This window comes from Colobus angolensis, unplaced genomic scaffold (genome assembly GCF_000951035.1).
Source record: "Colobus angolensis palliatus isolate OR3802 unplaced genomic scaffold, Cang.pa_1.0 Scaffold44, whole genome shotgun sequence".
NCBI classification, from domain to species: Eukaryota; Metazoa; Chordata; class Mammalia; order Primates; family Cercopithecidae; genus Colobus; species Colobus angolensis.
The window spans coordinates 7,345,175-7,361,780 of record NW_012117821.1 but is presented as its reverse complement, the minus strand read 5'-3'; the positions used below and the strand labels follow the sequence as shown (position 1 = coordinate 7,361,780).

General features: G+C 56.6%; 1 protein-coding gene across 2 annotated transcripts; it reads left to right on the top strand.

Moving 5' to 3' along the window:
- The first annotated feature begins 6 nt into the window (after positions 1–6).
- On the top strand, positions 7–12,781 carry TRIM8 (tripartite motif containing 8). 2 transcript variants are annotated; one of them, XM_011957377.1, is made up of 6 exons: positions 7–626; positions 9,114–9,209; positions 9,540–9,773; positions 10,576–10,607; positions 10,740–10,855; positions 11,217–12,780. In XM_011957377.1, exons 1-6 carry the CDS (start codon positions 57–59, stop codon positions 11,822–11,824), a joined length of 1,656 nt encoding a protein of 551 aa, XP_011812767.1. In that variant the 5' UTR covers positions 7–56; the 3' UTR covers positions 11,825–12,780. The 2 variants fall into 2 exon arrangements, with proteins under 2 accessions (XP_011812767.1, XP_011812768.1); XM_011957378.1 differs by lacking the exon at positions 9,114–9,209 and having other exon boundaries at positions 11,217–12,781.
- Positions 12,782–16,606: the final 3,825 nt, after the last annotated feature.

Sequence of the window (16,606 nt, the reverse complement as noted above, 5' to 3'; positions counted from 1 at the left end):
CCCCCGGGGCTGGGGAGTCGGGGAGGCCTGCCCCGGCCCCCCTGCCCGCGGCCGCCATGGCGGAGAATTGGAAGAACTGCTTCGAGGAGGAGCTCATCTGCCCCATCTGCCTGCACGTCTTCGTGGAACCAGTGCAGCTGCCGTGCAAACACAACTTCTGCCGGGGCTGCATCGGGGAGGCGTGGGCTAAGGACAGCGGCCTCGTGCGCTGCCCAGAGTGCAACCAGGCCTACAACCAGAAGCCGGGCCTGGAGAAGAACCTGAAGCTCACCAACATCGTGGAGAAGTTCAACGCCCTGCACGTGGAGAAGCCGCCGGCGGCGCTGCACTGCGTGTTCTGCCGCCGCGGCCCCCCGCTGCCAGCCCAGAAGGTCTGCCTGCGCTGCGAGGCGCCCTGCTGCCAGTCCCACGTGCAGACGCACCTGCAGCAGCCCTCCACCGCCCGCGGGCACCTCCTGGTGGAGGCGGACGACGTGCGGGCCTGGAGCTGCCCGCAGCACAACGCCTACCGCCTCTACCACTGCGAGGCCGAGCAGGTGGCCGTGTGCCAGTACTGCTGCTACTACAGCGGCGCGCATCAGGGACACTCGGTGTGCGACGTGGAGATCCGAAGGAATGAAATCCGGGCAAGTACCCTACACGCGCGCGCGCGCACGCACACACACAGACACACACAGTCCCTTCCTTCCTCCCTCCCTCCCTCCCGGGGACCACCCATCCCGACAGGCTGACTCTTCTGACATCAGGCCAGTAACCCCTGGCCAAACTCTTCTCTGAAAGTTTGGGGACAGGGTCCTGGGAAGAAGGGCCCCGGGTCGCTACTTGGTACATTCTCGCACCTGTGCGCACAGGGTCCGTCTTCTGAGTGCTTTATGGGATTAGGGTGTGGGACCGTCAGGGGTAGAGTCTGGGTGTTGCTTTTCTGTGGTGCGCAGCTCCCTCCCCCAGCCTTGTTGCTGTAGGCCCTACGGGAAGTCACCGAGGCAGTGACCCCGGTCCTGCCTCTCCAGCTGCTGTTTATGTAATGAGTGTCCCGGTGCCGCTGCTGTGGCTGACATGATCCATGATGCTGGCATACCAATGAGGAAGTAAACAAAAGCAGCCATGTTAGTTTTCAGCGCTATTGGAAACACGTTGGGGGGGTGGGGGGAGCTTCCGGAGGGAGAGCAGAACTCCGGCCATCTCTCTGGACAGGGCCTGGGTAGCCAGCGAGGCCCGGACAGCGGCTCCGCTATTTGGATTCCTCTCGAGAGCCGGCTCTCCCTGTGTGAGAATCGCTGCCCTTGCCTGTGTGTCGCACGGGCCGCATGAACAAACCTTCAAGTATGTGTCTTCATCATCCTGGCCCTCTCGCCTAGCCCAGCCCTCTCGCTGCCCTCCCACAATTGGGGAGGGGAAGTGGAAGACGGAAAAAGAATCCTGTGGGTTTAAGGTTGAGCCGCCTTGAAATCTGGTTTCAGGCAGCTGGCTCCCCTGGGCTGCCGGCTGGGTGATTACAGAACCGCGTCCCCTCCCATTGTATACACCCTGCGGCCGCGGCCAATGTCAAACCGCCTCCCCCCTCAGGCCTCTGGGCCTAGTTTTGGAGCTGACTGAGGCAATACTTCCGTCCCCTTCAGTGGAGGGGGCTCCTCCTAGGTCCCTCCCCAGTCCTCTGGCTTTCAGGGTTGAGTCATACCGAAAGGAAGGGGTTGGTCTGACACGAGGAGTCTTCTCTGAAGCCCCACCTTGGGGCCTGGGACCTGGGGCCTGGGGCCTGGGTGTGATATCTGGGGGCTAGGCTGCGCTCTGGTGGGACTGGGAGTGTCTCTGGGTGGGGATCCCTGGAGGTTAGTGGAGGCCAGTGGGGAGGCTGGGTATGAGGAAGCTCTGTTCAGGGCATGATTGGAGATGGGGCTGTTTCCTGTATGGGGGGACCAGTCAGAATGAGTCACTGTTGAGCAATTAAAAAACATACACATACAACCAACAAAAGGCAGGAGGGCCACCACAGGCTGGGGCAGGGACAGCAAATACGATTTACTGTATAATTAGTTTCCAATCGGATGGACTAGCCCTGGGTTTGTGTGCCAGGATAGGCCTCTGGTTTCTTAAAGGAAGGGTGTCCTCCACCCCAGTTCAGGGCAGGCACAGCCCACACTTTCCCCAGTATTGGGAAGCTGCTGCTATTAATAAAGATGGAAGGGCTGGGGGAGGAGGCCGGGAAAAGTGCAGAGGCAGGAGAAAGGAGGGCTGTCCAGTTCTGTCCTGGGATTGGCAGTGGAAAATGAGAGGAGGGGAAAGGAGATGTGGCTGAAAGGAACAGGGGAGGGGCAGTAACCTGGGCGATGTGCAGATGCCTGCTTGCACCCACAGTGCTGCTGTAGCTGGTCTGAGTGCTAGGGACGTCTTTAATTGGGGTGGGGGAGAAAACATAATTATACCTGACTTGGTGTAGGAGGATAGCTTTAGGTGTCTGTGTTTTTGAGTGTCTTTGAGACTGTGTGCTTCGCCCTCCAATGCACCTGTCTCCCATCTCTACAGTTTGGGGCGCAGGCAGGGGTGGGTGGGTGGCATGTGCGTGCAGAGTATTCCCTGGGGTTCCCCCCAGTAGGCCCCTCATTTCCAGACTCGTGGATTGGATGGAAGCAGGCACTGAACTTTGTCCACAACTCCGCAGGGTGTGTGTACGTGTGTGTGCGTGCGCGTGCGTGTGCGTGCGTGTGCTTTCTTGTGCCTGGTGTGGGCAGGCTCAGAAGTAGTGGGTTGCCAGGGCCAGATGTGCAATTCTGTATGTTCAGCAGCTGTGCCCTGCAGTGGCAGCCTGAGCCCCATCCTTCTCCAGGTTCCTCCTCCGGAGGCCTCTGATTCTTTCTGGTGCCCCAGGCCACTGGGGTTGGAAACCCTTCAGTAGCCCAGTGTCACTCAAGTGTGAGTTTGACTTATTGAATGTGGAGGAATAGGGGCACTGCCTGCCCTCCCAGGAGGGAGAGGAGGGGGTGAGCCATAGGAACCTGAATGGAAGAACCCTCTGCACTCTCTGTAGGCCAAACAGGGGCAGTGGGTGGAGCTCTTTTCCTTGGCCCCTTTTCCCTTGCTGGAGGGAGTCTGCCTTAAGGGCCTCTGCTGGTATTGTGGGCGAGGGCCACAGAATTCCCCAGGATACAGGGACAGAAGCACAGAGACCTGGCATTTGCGTTAAAATCTAGGCTCTGCTTCTTGTGCATCCTTTTCTGCCCTCCCAGGGGGATTGCTGACATGCCTGTCAATTGGCTAGAAATAGGAAACCCAGATTAATCCCTCCCTGGTGGCCTCACCATCACATACTCGAAGCATCCACAGGTGTACATGGGCCATGCCTTAGAGCAGGGACCCAGCAGGAGGGCAAGCAGGGCCTCCATCCATCCTGGGGGACTACAAGGGGGACTCTCAGAATCAGGCCCAAGCAGGTTGTTGCCCTAATCTTCCCTTGGGAAGCCAGTGTGTCGGCCACATTGCCTTGAGTCCTGAATACTCACTGGATGGTCCCGAGACCATTCTCTAGGATGTGCCTAGATCCTAAATGTGCTCTCCCATGAGGTTGTGGGGAAGCTAAGGGCCCAAGATTTGGACATCCAGGTGGGCTCAGGCCTGGCAGTCCTGAGTGATCAGACCCCTCCTGGCCCCCAGGTTCAGGAGTTCATCTAGAGCAATGAAGGACTGGTGGGAGCTGGGGAGGGTGTCCTTATCTCATGACCCCCCACGACATGGAAAGAAGACCCAAGTGCAGGCCCGGTTGCATGTGTGAGGGGCCTGCAGGTATGTGGTGCGTGTGTGTCTATGCAGGTGTATCTGCTTGAGTCTTGTGCAGTTACAGTTGTGTTTCTGCATCATCCCTGGCGTCCCAGAGCAAGGCTGAACATGTTGCTAGGACCCTGTTCCTTGCATTCTCAGAGGTTCAGAGTCAAGAAGAGGTATTCTCTGGGGGAGGAGATCCCACTGCTTGGGCCAGTGTGGGATCTGCCCCTGCTTGGAGTGAGGAGATCCTGTGCACATTGCCGGTGGCTGGAGGGGTCACCCTGAGACCCTGGAGGGAATCCTGGGTTTCCTCTCCATTTGTCTGTCTCTGAGTGCGCAGTGAGAGTGAGGGCTGGCTCTACTGGGGCTGGTGCTGAGGCTGGGGCTGCAGCCTGACTCCAGCAGTGCAGACCTCTCTGCTCCATCTCCCCACAGCAGACCATACTCCTGCAGGAGTGTGTGTGTTTGTGTGCATGCACGTGTGTGTGTGGTGTGAGGATCATGTGGCCCCTTCTCTGGCCACCCCGAGTCTTCGTGGAAGGAGACCCTGGCTTGGCCTTCCTCCGTTGCCCCTCTCTCAGGCAGAGGCCCAGCTGCCCACCCCCATCCCAGGATCCTGCTGCACCTGTCATGCACACAATATTGATTACTCTGACTCCTGCAGCCCTGGGTGGCCGCACGTCCGTGTCTGTCTGCAGGTGTGTGTGTGTGTGCATGTGTAGCCAGCATATCTGGGTCGTGTATCTTGGATGTGACTGATTTTTTTGCATCTCACATGCGTGTCTCTGAGAAGGCGCAGCGTGCCTGACTTCAGTCCCTAGTTGCGCGGCCGTGTCTGCCTACCAGGCCTGCTGAGTGCCTGTGAGTTGAAGTTGAGTGTGCCTTCCTGACAGTTGGCAGCACTGCTGTGCTGCTGTGTGAGTGCCTGCTCAGATGATCCTTGCTTGGTGGCTGTGAGTTTGTCAGGGGTCCTGGGACGTCCCCCTGTGGTGGGGGTGTCAGGGAAAGGAGGGAAAGATGGGCTTCCCCTTGGAGTGAGCCTGTGGCGGGTATTGGAGGTAGGAGCCGAATGGGTCCTGTGCTATTGTATTGGGCACAGTCTGGCAAGGTGGAGCAAGCCCGGCTTGGGCCCCTGCCCCGGGCAGAGCAGGCTGGCCTGGCTGGCCTCCTCCCTGGCTCTGGGAAAGCCTTCCTTCCCGGCTGGCCTGGCATTCAAAGCCAGACAAAGGGGGGCTTTCTCTCTCGCCTCTTTGTTCTGCTGCCCCAGAGCGCTGCTCTCTGCATGGCAAAAGCTAATTCCACTCTGCAGCTGGGAAGCCCTCTCTGGGGTCTGCCGGGCTCGCATCTGAGGTGCTGCCTCTCTCCTTGCCCTGGCGCCTGCCCTGGAGCTCCTTCCCTCTGTGGCCTGTGGTTTCCCCAGCCTGGGGTTCACATGATAGCCCAAGGCAGAGGCTTGAGGCATGGAAAGGGGGTTTAGGGCAGGCAGAAGCTTTTCTGAGGAAAGGGGAGAGTGCTGTGGGCCCAGAGACCCAGGGAGAGATGGGGACAGGGACCACGGGGAGGAGTAGGGGAGGGTTAGGATGGGGTGGCTCTGAGGAGGGGGCTGGAGCCAGAGCTGGAGCTGGCCGGAGAGTCACCGGGCAGGGACCTGAGCAGGAAGAGGCTGCCCAGCCCCCTCTTCTTGCCCCTCCCTGCTCTGCCTCTCCCACTACCACAGGGGCTTCTGGAGCCAGCGCTGGTCTTGTCTGAAAACCTAGAAACTGCCTCTTTCCCAGTCCCTGGGGCCCTGTTTCCTCCTGACCTTGTTTCTCTTCAAGGTTGACTTGAGGGTTTTATTATTATTATTTATTAACTTTTATACAGCCCAGAGTCCCCAAGCCTCACCCATCTGCCCAGTCTGGTCTGGCATCAAAAATGGCAGCTGGTGTGGCCAGTCATGCTCCAGAGGGACATGAGGCTTCCCTGGGGCAGGACTGTAAGGACTCAGGGTTCCCTGCTCCAGGCCGGGAGGGGAGTCAGAGGGAGCAATGGTAAAGCTGAGGAATGGTGGCCCAGGTGGTGGAGGGTGGGAATGGTGGCTCCTGATTCTTCATACTTTTGTCCTCACAGGCTCCGGGCAGATCATCGAAGGCCTGAGGCCCGATAGGCAGGGCTGGGGGTGTGAAGGTCCTCCCTGGGCCCCACCTAGTCCCCGTCTCCCTGGAGGCCTTGGAGCTGCCTCTTTCCTACCCTTCCCCTGGGACTCACTTGAGTCTGCCCTGAACCAGCTCCTGGTGGGTTTGGTCGTGGAGAAGCAGCCATTCAGGAAGCCCGTGGTGAGAGATGTGTGGAGCCAGCAGGGCCTTTCAGATGTCCTGAGCACTGGATGAAGGGAGTGACCTGAACTCTGAGGAGTACCTGAGGGGGACCTTGTCCTCCTGAGGGTAGGCATGGGGCAGCCAGCAGGCAAGAATTTGAGAGCCAATTGTTCCAGGGGAGGTCAGCAGGCCTGATGTTCCTGGAGTGTCCTGGCCTCCTCACCATCGTGCCAGGCCTCTCGCCATTGTCTGGGGCCTCCAAGGAGGTCCAACCTTCCCTGTGAGGGGGTTGGGTCAAGTGCGTTTGCACCTGTGGCTGTGCCCGCCAGCATACCTGAGGCAGGCTCGGGGCTCAGGTGGCAAGGTATTCTTATGTGCATGTGCAGCTTTGTGCCGGGCGCCCCTGCGCCTGCCCGCCCATGCTGTGTGTGCTGTCGGGCTCTGACCCCTTGGGCTGGCAGCAGATTCCTGTGCCTCTTGGTGCTTCTGGGGGCAGAGCAAGGTCTCCCGGGTCTGGTTCTTTTAGAAGTCCTGTCCTGGGTCACTGAAAGGTTAAGTTGTGTGTGGGCCCCTTGCACCCAGCTTATGAGGTGAAAGCCTCACCCTCACACTTCCTCCTGCTCCCAGGGTTCTGGTTATTTCCAGAGTAGCCTCCAACACAAAATGGGGTCTGGCTGAAGTCTCTGGTGGGCCTTGGTTTGCCCCTACATAAAATGGGCTGGTGGGATGAGGAAGGGATTGATGGCAGCTTGTCTTCGGGGGGCCAGCTGGGTGTGACTGGGGTGGGAGTCATGGTGTTGAACTGGAGGGCTACTCTGAGGCCCCCACAGAGGAAGAAAGAGAACCACTCCTTGCGGCATGACAGTTACTGTGAATGTCTGTGGTTACACAGAGCTGCTTTGCGAATTTTATTTTGTATGTGGAACCCACGGGCTTATTGAGTGAATTTGTTATGCATCTCAAGCCGCCCAGGCCTTTGTGTGGCCGGTCTCTGAAGGGAAGTGGAGAAAGACAGCAGCAAATCCCCGTTCTTAAGAGGCCCTGTCTTGTAGGGAGATGAGACCATGGTTTGTGAGGCAATTAGAAGACTCCAGAATAGTGCTGTCTAATAGAACTTCTGCATGATGGCAACATTTCGTAACTTTAATATCTGAGACTAGTGATACGTAGGTACTGGGCACTTGAAATGCGGCTGGTGCATAAGGAACTGATATTTAACTTTTGTTGTTTTTTTTTGAGACAGACTTTCGCTCTTGTTGCCCAGGCTGGAGTGCAATGGCGTGATCTTGGCTCACTGCAACCTTCGCCTCTCGGGTTCTTCTGCCTCAGCCTCCTGAGTAGCTGGGATTACAGGCATGCACCACCTCGCCCAGCTGATTTTGTATTTTTAGTAGATACTGGGTTTCTCCATGTTAGTCAAGCTGGTCTCAAACTCCTGACCTCAGGTGATCCGCCCGCCTTGGCCTCCCAAAGTGCTGGGATTATAGGCATGAGCCACAGTGCCCGACCTTATTTTTTATTTTTTGTTAACTTGGATTTAAATAGCTACATATGACTAGTGGCTACCATATTAGACAGCACAACTTGAGAGGGAGGGCAGAATGGGACAGCCCCACCCCGTAGCCAGGACAGGGAGGGACCTGCACAGCCTCAGAGCGGGGGTCATGGAAAGTTTCCTAGAGGAGTAGGGACTTAAATTGAGCCTTGAAGGATAGACAAGGGAGGGAGGAGGCACTGTGGGCTGCAGAAGAATGTACCTAGAGAGGCAGGGAGTTTCCATGTGCAGAGTGTTGGGGACAGGATACCAGCCCAGCCGGCTGGAAGAGTCAGGATGTAAAAGAGTCTTCATTGCCATGCTAAAGGAGTTGATAGCAGGGAGTCACAGAGAGTTTTTGAGCCGGGGAGAGAGCCTGTCTGAAGAGGCATATCTGGTGAGAAGAGGGCAGGAGAGATGAAGTGGCTGGCAGGGAAGGGGTTGTGGGGACAGGAGATTATGAGCTGAGAAGGGCAGCTTGGTCCAGCACCTTCCAGCAGCCTGGCCTCAGGTCTTAGGAGACCCCAAATCTCCTTTCTGCCTGGGTCCCACTGAGGAGCTGAGGGAGCTAGCCAGGACTCCAGAGTCCTAGCTCTTGGTCTTAAGAACAAGGGAGGGGGTGGCAGGCTTGATGCCCCCTAATGTAAGGCGAGTATAAAGTGAGATCTTTGGACTGGGACAGAGGCTCATGTGGCTTTGGAAGGGAATTTGACCCCCTGCATCTTAGGGTACTTATCTCTTAGATGACACTCCCCAGGGAGAGGCAGCACAGACTGGGTAAGAGTGGACCCTGCTGCCAGATCACCTGGGTTTGTGCCCAAGCTCTGCTATTTACAAACTGCATGACTATGGGCAAATTACTTAACCTCTCCAGGCCTCAGTTTCCTCTTCTGTGAAATGAGAATAATGATAGTACTTACCTTATGACATTACTGGGATGATTAGATAAATCTGTACAGGAAAAGTGCTTAGAACAGAGGTTGGTGTAGCCCTGCCTCAGAAAGCTCAGGGTTTAACTATGCATGGGGGCTGGGCGTGGTGGCTCACACCCATAATCCCTGCACTTTGGGAGGCCAAGGCGGGCAGATCATTTGAGGTCATTAGTTTGAGACGAGCCTGGCCAACATGGTGAAACCCCGTCTCTACTAAAACTACAAAAAAATTAGGTGGGCGTTGTGGAGCACGCCTGTAATCCCAGCTACTCGGGAGACTAAGGCAGGAGAATCACTTGAACCCGGGAGGCAGATGTTATAGTGAGCCGAGATTGCACCACTGCACTCCAGCCTGGGCAACAGAATGAGACTCCATCTAAAAAATAAATGAATAAATAAATATGCATGGGAAGCTATTCTGGGGAGAGCTGGTAGTAGGCCCCTGGGATTGGAGGGGCCCAGAGGGGCTGGGTGGCAGAGGCTTGGTGCCATCGGGTCAAAGGATCCATAGGATGCATGTGTTGTGCAGAGGGAAGCATGGGTCAGGGTTGGAGCCGCAGCCCCTCTGACACCCCCATCCAACTGTCCCTGCAGAAGATGCTCATGAAGCAGCAGGACCGGCTGGAGGAGCGAGAGCAGGACATTGAGGACCAGCTGTACAAACTCGAGTCAGACAAGCGCCTGGTGGAGGTAGCTAAGCCCAAGGCCATGCTGAGGGATGGGGGTGGCTTGAGTGCAGGGCTTTGGGTGAGTTCCTTACTAAGGATTGATTGTGTGGCTCTACGCCAGAACCACTCCATCAGTCATTCAGTGAACTGTCCGTGGATACCCACTGGTGCCAAGGGATGCTGGCCCAGAGCCCTGTGCTACCAGTGGGGAACTGGCAGGTCAGACCTTGCCCCTGGGAGCCTGGGGGCAGCCTGGTAACTTGGGGTTCTAGGATGTGAGATGGGTAAGAGGGGGAAACCAAAGGTCTCCAGTGCTCACCTGCCTGCCCACTCCTACCTCCTGTACTCACAGGAGAAAGTGAGCCAACTGAAGGAGGAAGTTCGGCTGCAGTACGAGAAACTGCACCAACTGCTGGACGAGGATCTGCGGCAGACAGTGGAGGTCCTGGACAAGGCCCAGGCCAAGTTCTGCAGCGAGAACGCAGCGCAGGCGCTGCACCTCGGGGAGCGCATGCAGGAGGCCAAGAAGCTGCTGGGCTCCCTGCAGCTGCTCTTTGATAAGACGGAGGATGTCAGCTTCATGAAGGTGAGCTGGGCCCAGGACCAGGCTGTGGGCACCCAGAGGGCCATTTCCAAATTGGGATCTGCAGTTTCCCCGACCTGTAGCTCACATGCCCTTGCCTTTGGAGCCAGCGTGCATGGGTTCAAATCCACCTGCCTGTTCTTTCTAGCACTGTGACCTTGGGCAAGTCATAGGTACATCCCAGACCTTGTTCCCTCACCTGCAAAGTAGTGTTGATGATACAGGGCTACTATTCTTTATCCACAATTCCATATTTATAAACATCTCTGAAAACTAACAGAAACAAGTTTTGGCATCTAATTTAACAGCAAAAATTGACCTGAACTGATGTTAGGCAATTTGTGGTCTTTATCTCACTTGGTATGAAAATTCAAACATTTTGCTGCAGAAACGGTGATGTATTAGATTGTTGTGTCTTGCTGGGGATGATATGTAATATATGATATAGGCACTATACATTCCTTCTGAAATCAAAAAAATTTCCAAATCCCAAAACACATCTGGCCCCAAAGACTTGAGCTAAAACAGTGTGGGCCTGCAGAGCCCTTCTTCTTGGGTAGCTATCTGGATGAAGTTATAGATGCACAGAAAGCACTTACAATGCCTGGGTCACGTGGCAAGAGCTCAGTAAATGTTAGCTCTTCTTCCGCAAATGGCCACCCCAACCCCTGCCACTTTCTGTCCAGAATGAGAGGATCCACCTGGCCTGGGGGAGACTCGGGGGGCAGCTTTTGTCTTCCCCTCTCCCCAGGCTCTCCCTGGGCTGCCTTTTACACTGACTTGACCCTTTTCTTTCCCCCAACAGAACACCAAGTCTGTGAAAATCCTGATGGACAGGTGAGCTGATGGCCCCAGCCCTCCTGGGGGCACATCCTAGGGAGGGCAGGGGGACCAGGCCCATGGCGGGGAGGTAGGGCGGGCTCACCGGTGATGCCTCCTCACAGCAGATGCCCCGTCCACTGCCCCCAGGACCCAGACCTGCACAGGCAGCAGCCTTTCCCCCACTAAGATCGGCCACCTGAACTCCAAGCTCTTCCTGAACGAGGTGGCCAAGAAGGAGAAGCAGCTGCGGAAAATGCTAGAAGGTGAGGGTGGGGTGTTCCGCCGAAGGGAGACAGGGCCCTTTGGGGAGGGGTTCAGCGCCAGAGCCTTCCCTCCAAGAGGCAGTGTGGCCCAGTCTGGGAGACCTGTCCTCATATCCTGGCTTTGCCACTTGTAGCTGTGGGACAGTGCATAAGCAACATGACCTCCCCAGCCTCCATTTGTTCAACTTAAAGTGGGGATATAACTATTCTCTACCTCCTAATTGTAGAGGAGCAAGCATCGCCTGAGATGTAACATTCTTGAGCCTCTAAGTGTCAATGGTCCCCAGGTCCAACCCAGGGAGAGGAGGCCTAGGTTGTTTGGGGCGGGAGCTTTGGCGACTTTTGCCCCAACTCTCCACAGGCCCCTTCAGCACGCCGGTGCCCTTCCTGCAGAGTGTCCCCCTGTACCCTTGTGGCATGAGCAGCTCTGGGGCGGAAAAGCGCAAGCACTCAACGGCCTTCCCAGAGGCCAGTTTCCTAGAGACGTCGTCGGGCCCTGTGGGCGGCCAGTACGGGGCGGCGGGCACAGCCAGCGGTGAGGGCCAGTCTGGGCAGCCCCTGGGGCCCTGCAGCTCCACGCAGCACTTGGTGGCCCTGCCGGGCGGCGCCCAACCAGTGCACTCAAGCCCCGTGTTCCCCCCATCGCAGTATCCCAATGGCTCCGCCGCCCAGCAGCCCATGCTCCCCCAGTATGGCGGTCGCAAGATTCTCGTCTGTTCTGTGGACAACTGTTACTGTTCTTCTGTGGCCAACCATGGCGGCCACCAGCCCTACCCCCGCTCCGGCCACTTTCCCTGGACAGTGCCCTCGCAGGAGTACTCACACCCGCTCCCGCCCACACCCTCCGTCCCCCAGTCCCTTCCCAGTCTGGCGGTCAGAGACTGGCTTGACGCCTCCCAGCAGCCCGGCCACCAGGATTTCTACAGGGTGTATGGGCAGCCGTCCACCAAACACTACGTGACGAGCTAACGCCACGCAGGCGGCGGGGCGCTGGGGAATCTTCCTCCCCGGCCCCCGGGCTCGGGAGTTATGCATCCAGAGACCTGCCCTTCTACCTTCCTCGCCTCCCCTCTTCCTCATTCCATTGCCCCAGGTCTTTTCCTTTTGGATTTGGTTTTGGTTTTGGCTTTGTTTCTGATTTTTTTTTTTATTATGAATCTCCTGGACGCAGAGGTGACAGTGGGAGCTGGCCTGGGCTGGGACCGCAGGTGGCCCTGGAGATGGGAGTGTCTGTGTCAAGGCGCTGAGCTCTCTTCTGTCTCTCCTTTTTTCCTCTACTCCTTCCCCTTCACACCCCCGTGGCTGGAAGGAGCCTTAGCTTCCCTGAAAGCTTGGGGGTCCCACCCTTCTTACCCTGCCCCGGAGGAACGCCCACGTTTGCTTCTCCTCTTGTTTTCCTTTTGGGCAGTTTGATCACTGATGGAGTAAGGAATGACCTTTAGATTGTGGGACTTTTGTTTTTGTTTTTTATTTTTTTAAACCAAGAATGATTTCTCCTGCTTCCTTCTCCTCACCATCTTCCCAGACGGAGTTCAAAGGCCACTTCTCAAGCAGCTTTTGGCACCTTCAGCCTCAGAGTGGAATCTTTTAAAGACAGGAACCCTATGTCCAGGAAAGGGGAAAAGGAACTTTGCCAATGATAGTGACCACATTAAAAGCAAATAATAATAATATTAATAATAATAAAGAGAAATAAAAGAAATAATAAAATAAAAAAAATAGCACAGCCCTTGTTGAGGTCAGCAGGGAGGAGGGGCTGCCCGGAGTTGGGTCCTTGCCTGGATTTTGACACAGCAACTTCCTGTAGTGAGCACTTTGTATGAATCGTGGACTTCCTGTTCTCAAGGCGCAGGTATTTATTCTGTAATCTGTCTAGAGCACACACCAAAATCCAACCTTCTAATAAACATGATGGCGCAGTCCCACTCCCTGCCTCGCCTGTTCCCCTGTCCCCACCCCAGGCCTGGGATCAGTGTGGGGAGGGGCCCCTGCTCTCCTTGCCTTGATTTTGCCCCCCGGGTCCAGCTGGTTCCAGGCCTGTGAATGTCAGTTCGTCAGACACTGACTCCGTCTGCTCTTGGCCTTGGGTTCATTTGACAAATATTTGCCCAGGGCCTCCCAGGCCCAGCCCCAGGCCACCTGGGCCCTGGCATCTCTTTGAGGTTCTGCCAATGTGCTCTTAGCTGAGGACAAAAGAGAAACACCTTTCTTGGGTCTTGCAAACTTTACCTCCTTCAGGCCACAAATATTTGAGTGCACACGCTGTGCCAGGCACTGTGCAGAGCTGCGGGCATAGAGACAGAATGTAATCTAGCTAGGCCATGGCCCCCATAGGGAGAGGGGACCACTCGGGTCTATGCTTCCTTTGGACTTGGGGCTTTGGCCTTGGGAGGGGTGGAGGTGAGGTGGCAAGATGAAAAAGACATCTTGTCTCCATCCACTTCGGCAGAGCTTCTCAAAGTCTCAAGCATGTCTTGGGAGCTTGTTAAAAGGGCCGATTTCTTGCTATGGCTCACGCCTGTAATCCTGACACTTTGGGAGGCCAAGGCAGGCAAATTGCTTGAACTCAGGGGTTTGAGACCAGCCTGGGCAACATGTCGAAATCCTGTTTCTACAAAAAATACAAAAATTAGTTGGGCTTGGTGGCGCGCACCACACCTGTGGTCCCAGCTACTCTGGGACTGAGGTGGGAGAACTGCTTGAGCCTGGGAGGCAGAGGTTGCAGCAGGCCTAGATCAAGTCACTGCACTCCAGCCTGCGCAACAGAGCAACAGAGTGAGACCCTGCTCAAAAAAAAAAAAAAAAAAAAAGGAGAGAGGGGTAGGGGCGCTGATTCCCGAGGCCCAGCTTAGACTCAGACTCATTGGGAATCTCTGAGAGCCGAGGAATTTGCATTTTTAATTCTATTCTGACACATCCTGGGGTTGGAGAAGTGCTGCCATCGGGGTGGCCAGGGTCCTCCCTGCTGCTTGTCACAGAGGCCACTGTGGGGAGAGTAAGCTGGGACACCCCAAAGCCCTTCTCTGGAGAGGGGCCTCATCATCAAAAGGCTCCTGTTGTTGCCTGATGCTCTGCATGGAGCTGTAAGTCCACAGCCCATGTACTTCTGTACTCTGCTGGGTGCCTAGCTGTCTTTCTTCTTGTTTGAGCAGAATCAGGGCCTGAATGCCACCCACCCCAGGAAGCCCAGGACAAGGCAGAGAGCCATGTAAAGTCCCATGCTTGCCAGGCGCAGTGGCTCAGGCTTGTAATCCCAACACTTTGGGAGGCCGAGGTGGGCGGATCACCTGAGGTCGTGAGTTCGAGACCAGCCTGGTCAACGTGGTGAAATTTCATCTCTACTAAAAATACAAAAGTTAGCCAGCATGGTGGTGGGCGCCTGTAGTCCCAGCTACTCAGGAGGCTGAGGCAGAGGTTGCAGCGAGCCGAGATTGTGCCACTGCACTCCAGCCTGGGTGACAGAGCCAGACTCCATCTCAAAAAAAAAAAGTCCCATGCCAGTGGTCCAAGCCTCACTGACCCCTAGCCACCCCTCCCCTCAGAAAAATAAAGGCTTGCCAAGCATGTTGGCTCACGCCTGTAATCCCAGCACTTTGAGAGACCAAGGTGGATGATCACTTGAGTCCAGGAGTTCAAAACCAGCCTGGGTCACATGGTGAAACCCCATCTCTACTAAAATGAAAAATTAGCCAGGCGTGGTGCTGCGGGCCTGTGGTCCTAGCTACTCTGGAGACTGAAGTGGGAGGATTGCTTGATTGAGGCTGGGAGGTGGAGGTTGCAGTGAGCTGAGATCTTGCCACTGCCCTCCAGCCTGGGCAACAAAGCAAGATCCTGTCTCAAAGGGGAAAAAATAAATTAAGAAAAATAAAGACTTTGGGGCTGGCCAGACCAAACCATGGTCATAGTCTTGCTAACTGCCTCCGCCTTCCTGCCCTGTGCGAGTAGAGGATGACTCGGGTGGGATGGTGGACCCTTGCTTCATCGTTCCCTTCCCCAGTGTGGCAGGGAGCCAGGAGCTTTATGACAACAGCTGGCCTCCCCCTTCCCTCCCCGTGGACCTGTTTGGGGCTAAAGGGAGTGGGGAGATGTCTGGAGCACAGTGCCCCTCCAGCCCAGGGTGCAGGATGCCTGGGGACAGGTGCCGGTGGACAATCACTTCACTCCACTGACATCTGCTTCTGTCTCACTGTCCCTTTCTCCAGTTCCCAGGAACCCTGGGACATCCCCCATGCCAAGAGTTGGGAGCCAAGACAGAAAGCTGCCCAATTTCTTTCCCACTTGGCCTAGTTTTGTTTTGACTGAGGGGTGAGGCCCTTTCTCCAGGTGCGTCAGTCCACTGAGATCTGATATCTGGAAGGGACATTCTGGTGGGAATGGGATGGGCTCGAGCCCCTCCATGTCCCAGCTTTGAAGCCCACCCCAGACAAACACACGCTCACGCACACATCTACAGGTGAAGCAGCAGCTGCCCAGAGTTGGCTTGGGGGATCCCTAGGCAGCCAGGGAAGCAGGGAGACGCTAACCCACCCAGCTGTCCCCAGCCACCCAGCTGTCCCTGGCTTTGTAGGAGCAGCTGTCACCCAGCTCCCAAAAGGGTCAGGGGCAGAGGAGGCCCAGAAAGAGCTGGGGCTGCCCCAGGGAACAGGCTCACCCAGAGGTCATCGGAGGGGCCTTCTCTGCCCTAAACTGGTGGCCCCTTGGAGAGCTGGCTGCAGCCACAGGTGCCCCAGCACACGGCCCTCCCCTCCTGCCTTCCCCCAGAGGCCATCACGCCTCCCCTTTCCGGGAAGGGTTGGGGATCCAACCGCGTCTCCCCACCCCACAGACCTGTGGCCCAGATGTGCTGAGCCTGCAGGGAGGCCACCGCGAGGGAGGGGTGGGGGTGGTTTCCTCTGCTGCCTGCCGGCCCCAGCTCTTTCATGTTGCCGCCCTCCCCATCCCAGCCCGGAGCCGAGCAGCTGGGCCACTCCTGCCCCCTCCCTCGGCCTCGCTCCCAGCTGTCTTTGGGGTGGGGCAGGGCAGCTGGGGAACAGCTGCAAGGCGGGAGCCTGGGGGGTGATGGGTGCCCCCTGCAACTGCCGGAAACGGTCTCCAGGCCAAGAAGGGAGTCTGAAGGTGGGGGTGGGGAGGGCGAGGCCTGGGGGATGATTGGCTCCACCCCCTCTCCCAGCGCATCTGGCCAGGAGACCCCAGCTCAAAGCACCCTCCCAGCTTCAAAGGGCACCCTGGGGTGGGAGGCAGGAGACAAGGGTGGGTGCCCTGACCCACTGAGTCAGCACCCCAGGGCCCCCTTCTCCAAGCTGAGATCCCCACATTCTAACCTCACCTCAGGGTTCTTACAGGCCCTGCTCACACTCTCCCACTCATCCTGTCATTGTCACGATGGCCTTCCTAAGGCACCCTCATCTTCTCCCATCCAAGGGTGGGGGAGAACCAATTCAATTCGCAACTTCAGGACCCAGGACCCATCTAGCCGCCTGGGGAGTTCCCTACCCCACCTCTGCAGCCTGTAAATTCTGGGGGAGGAGGCCCTGGAGAGAGGATCAGAGGCATGTCCTTCCCTAACCTCCCATTCCAGCCTGCTAAGAAATGGGAGCAGGGCTGACCCTACGAAAGTGTGGGGGGGTGAAGGAGCTAGAGTTGTGATCCCTAGGTATTCCCAAACAGACATCACCACACTACAGCTCCTCTTCTAAAGTGATCCCAGCACTTTGGGAGGCTGAGGCATGAGGATCCCTTAATGAGACCAGC

Excerpts from the sequence above, each read along its gene's own strand:
- TRIM8 (XM_011957377.1), top strand. The coding sequence starts at position 57 with ATGGCGGAGAATTGGAAGAACTGCTTCGAGGAGGAGCTCATCTGCCCC. Across the intron at positions 9,774-10,575 it reads AGGATGTCAGCTTCATGAAG|AACACCAAGTCTGTGAAAAT; the intron begins GTGAGCTGGGCC and ends TTCCCCCAACAG. Across the intron at positions 10,856-11,216 it reads GCTGCGGAAAATGCTAGAAG|GCCCCTTCAGCACGCCGGTG; the intron begins GTGAGGGTGGGG and ends AACTCTCCACAG.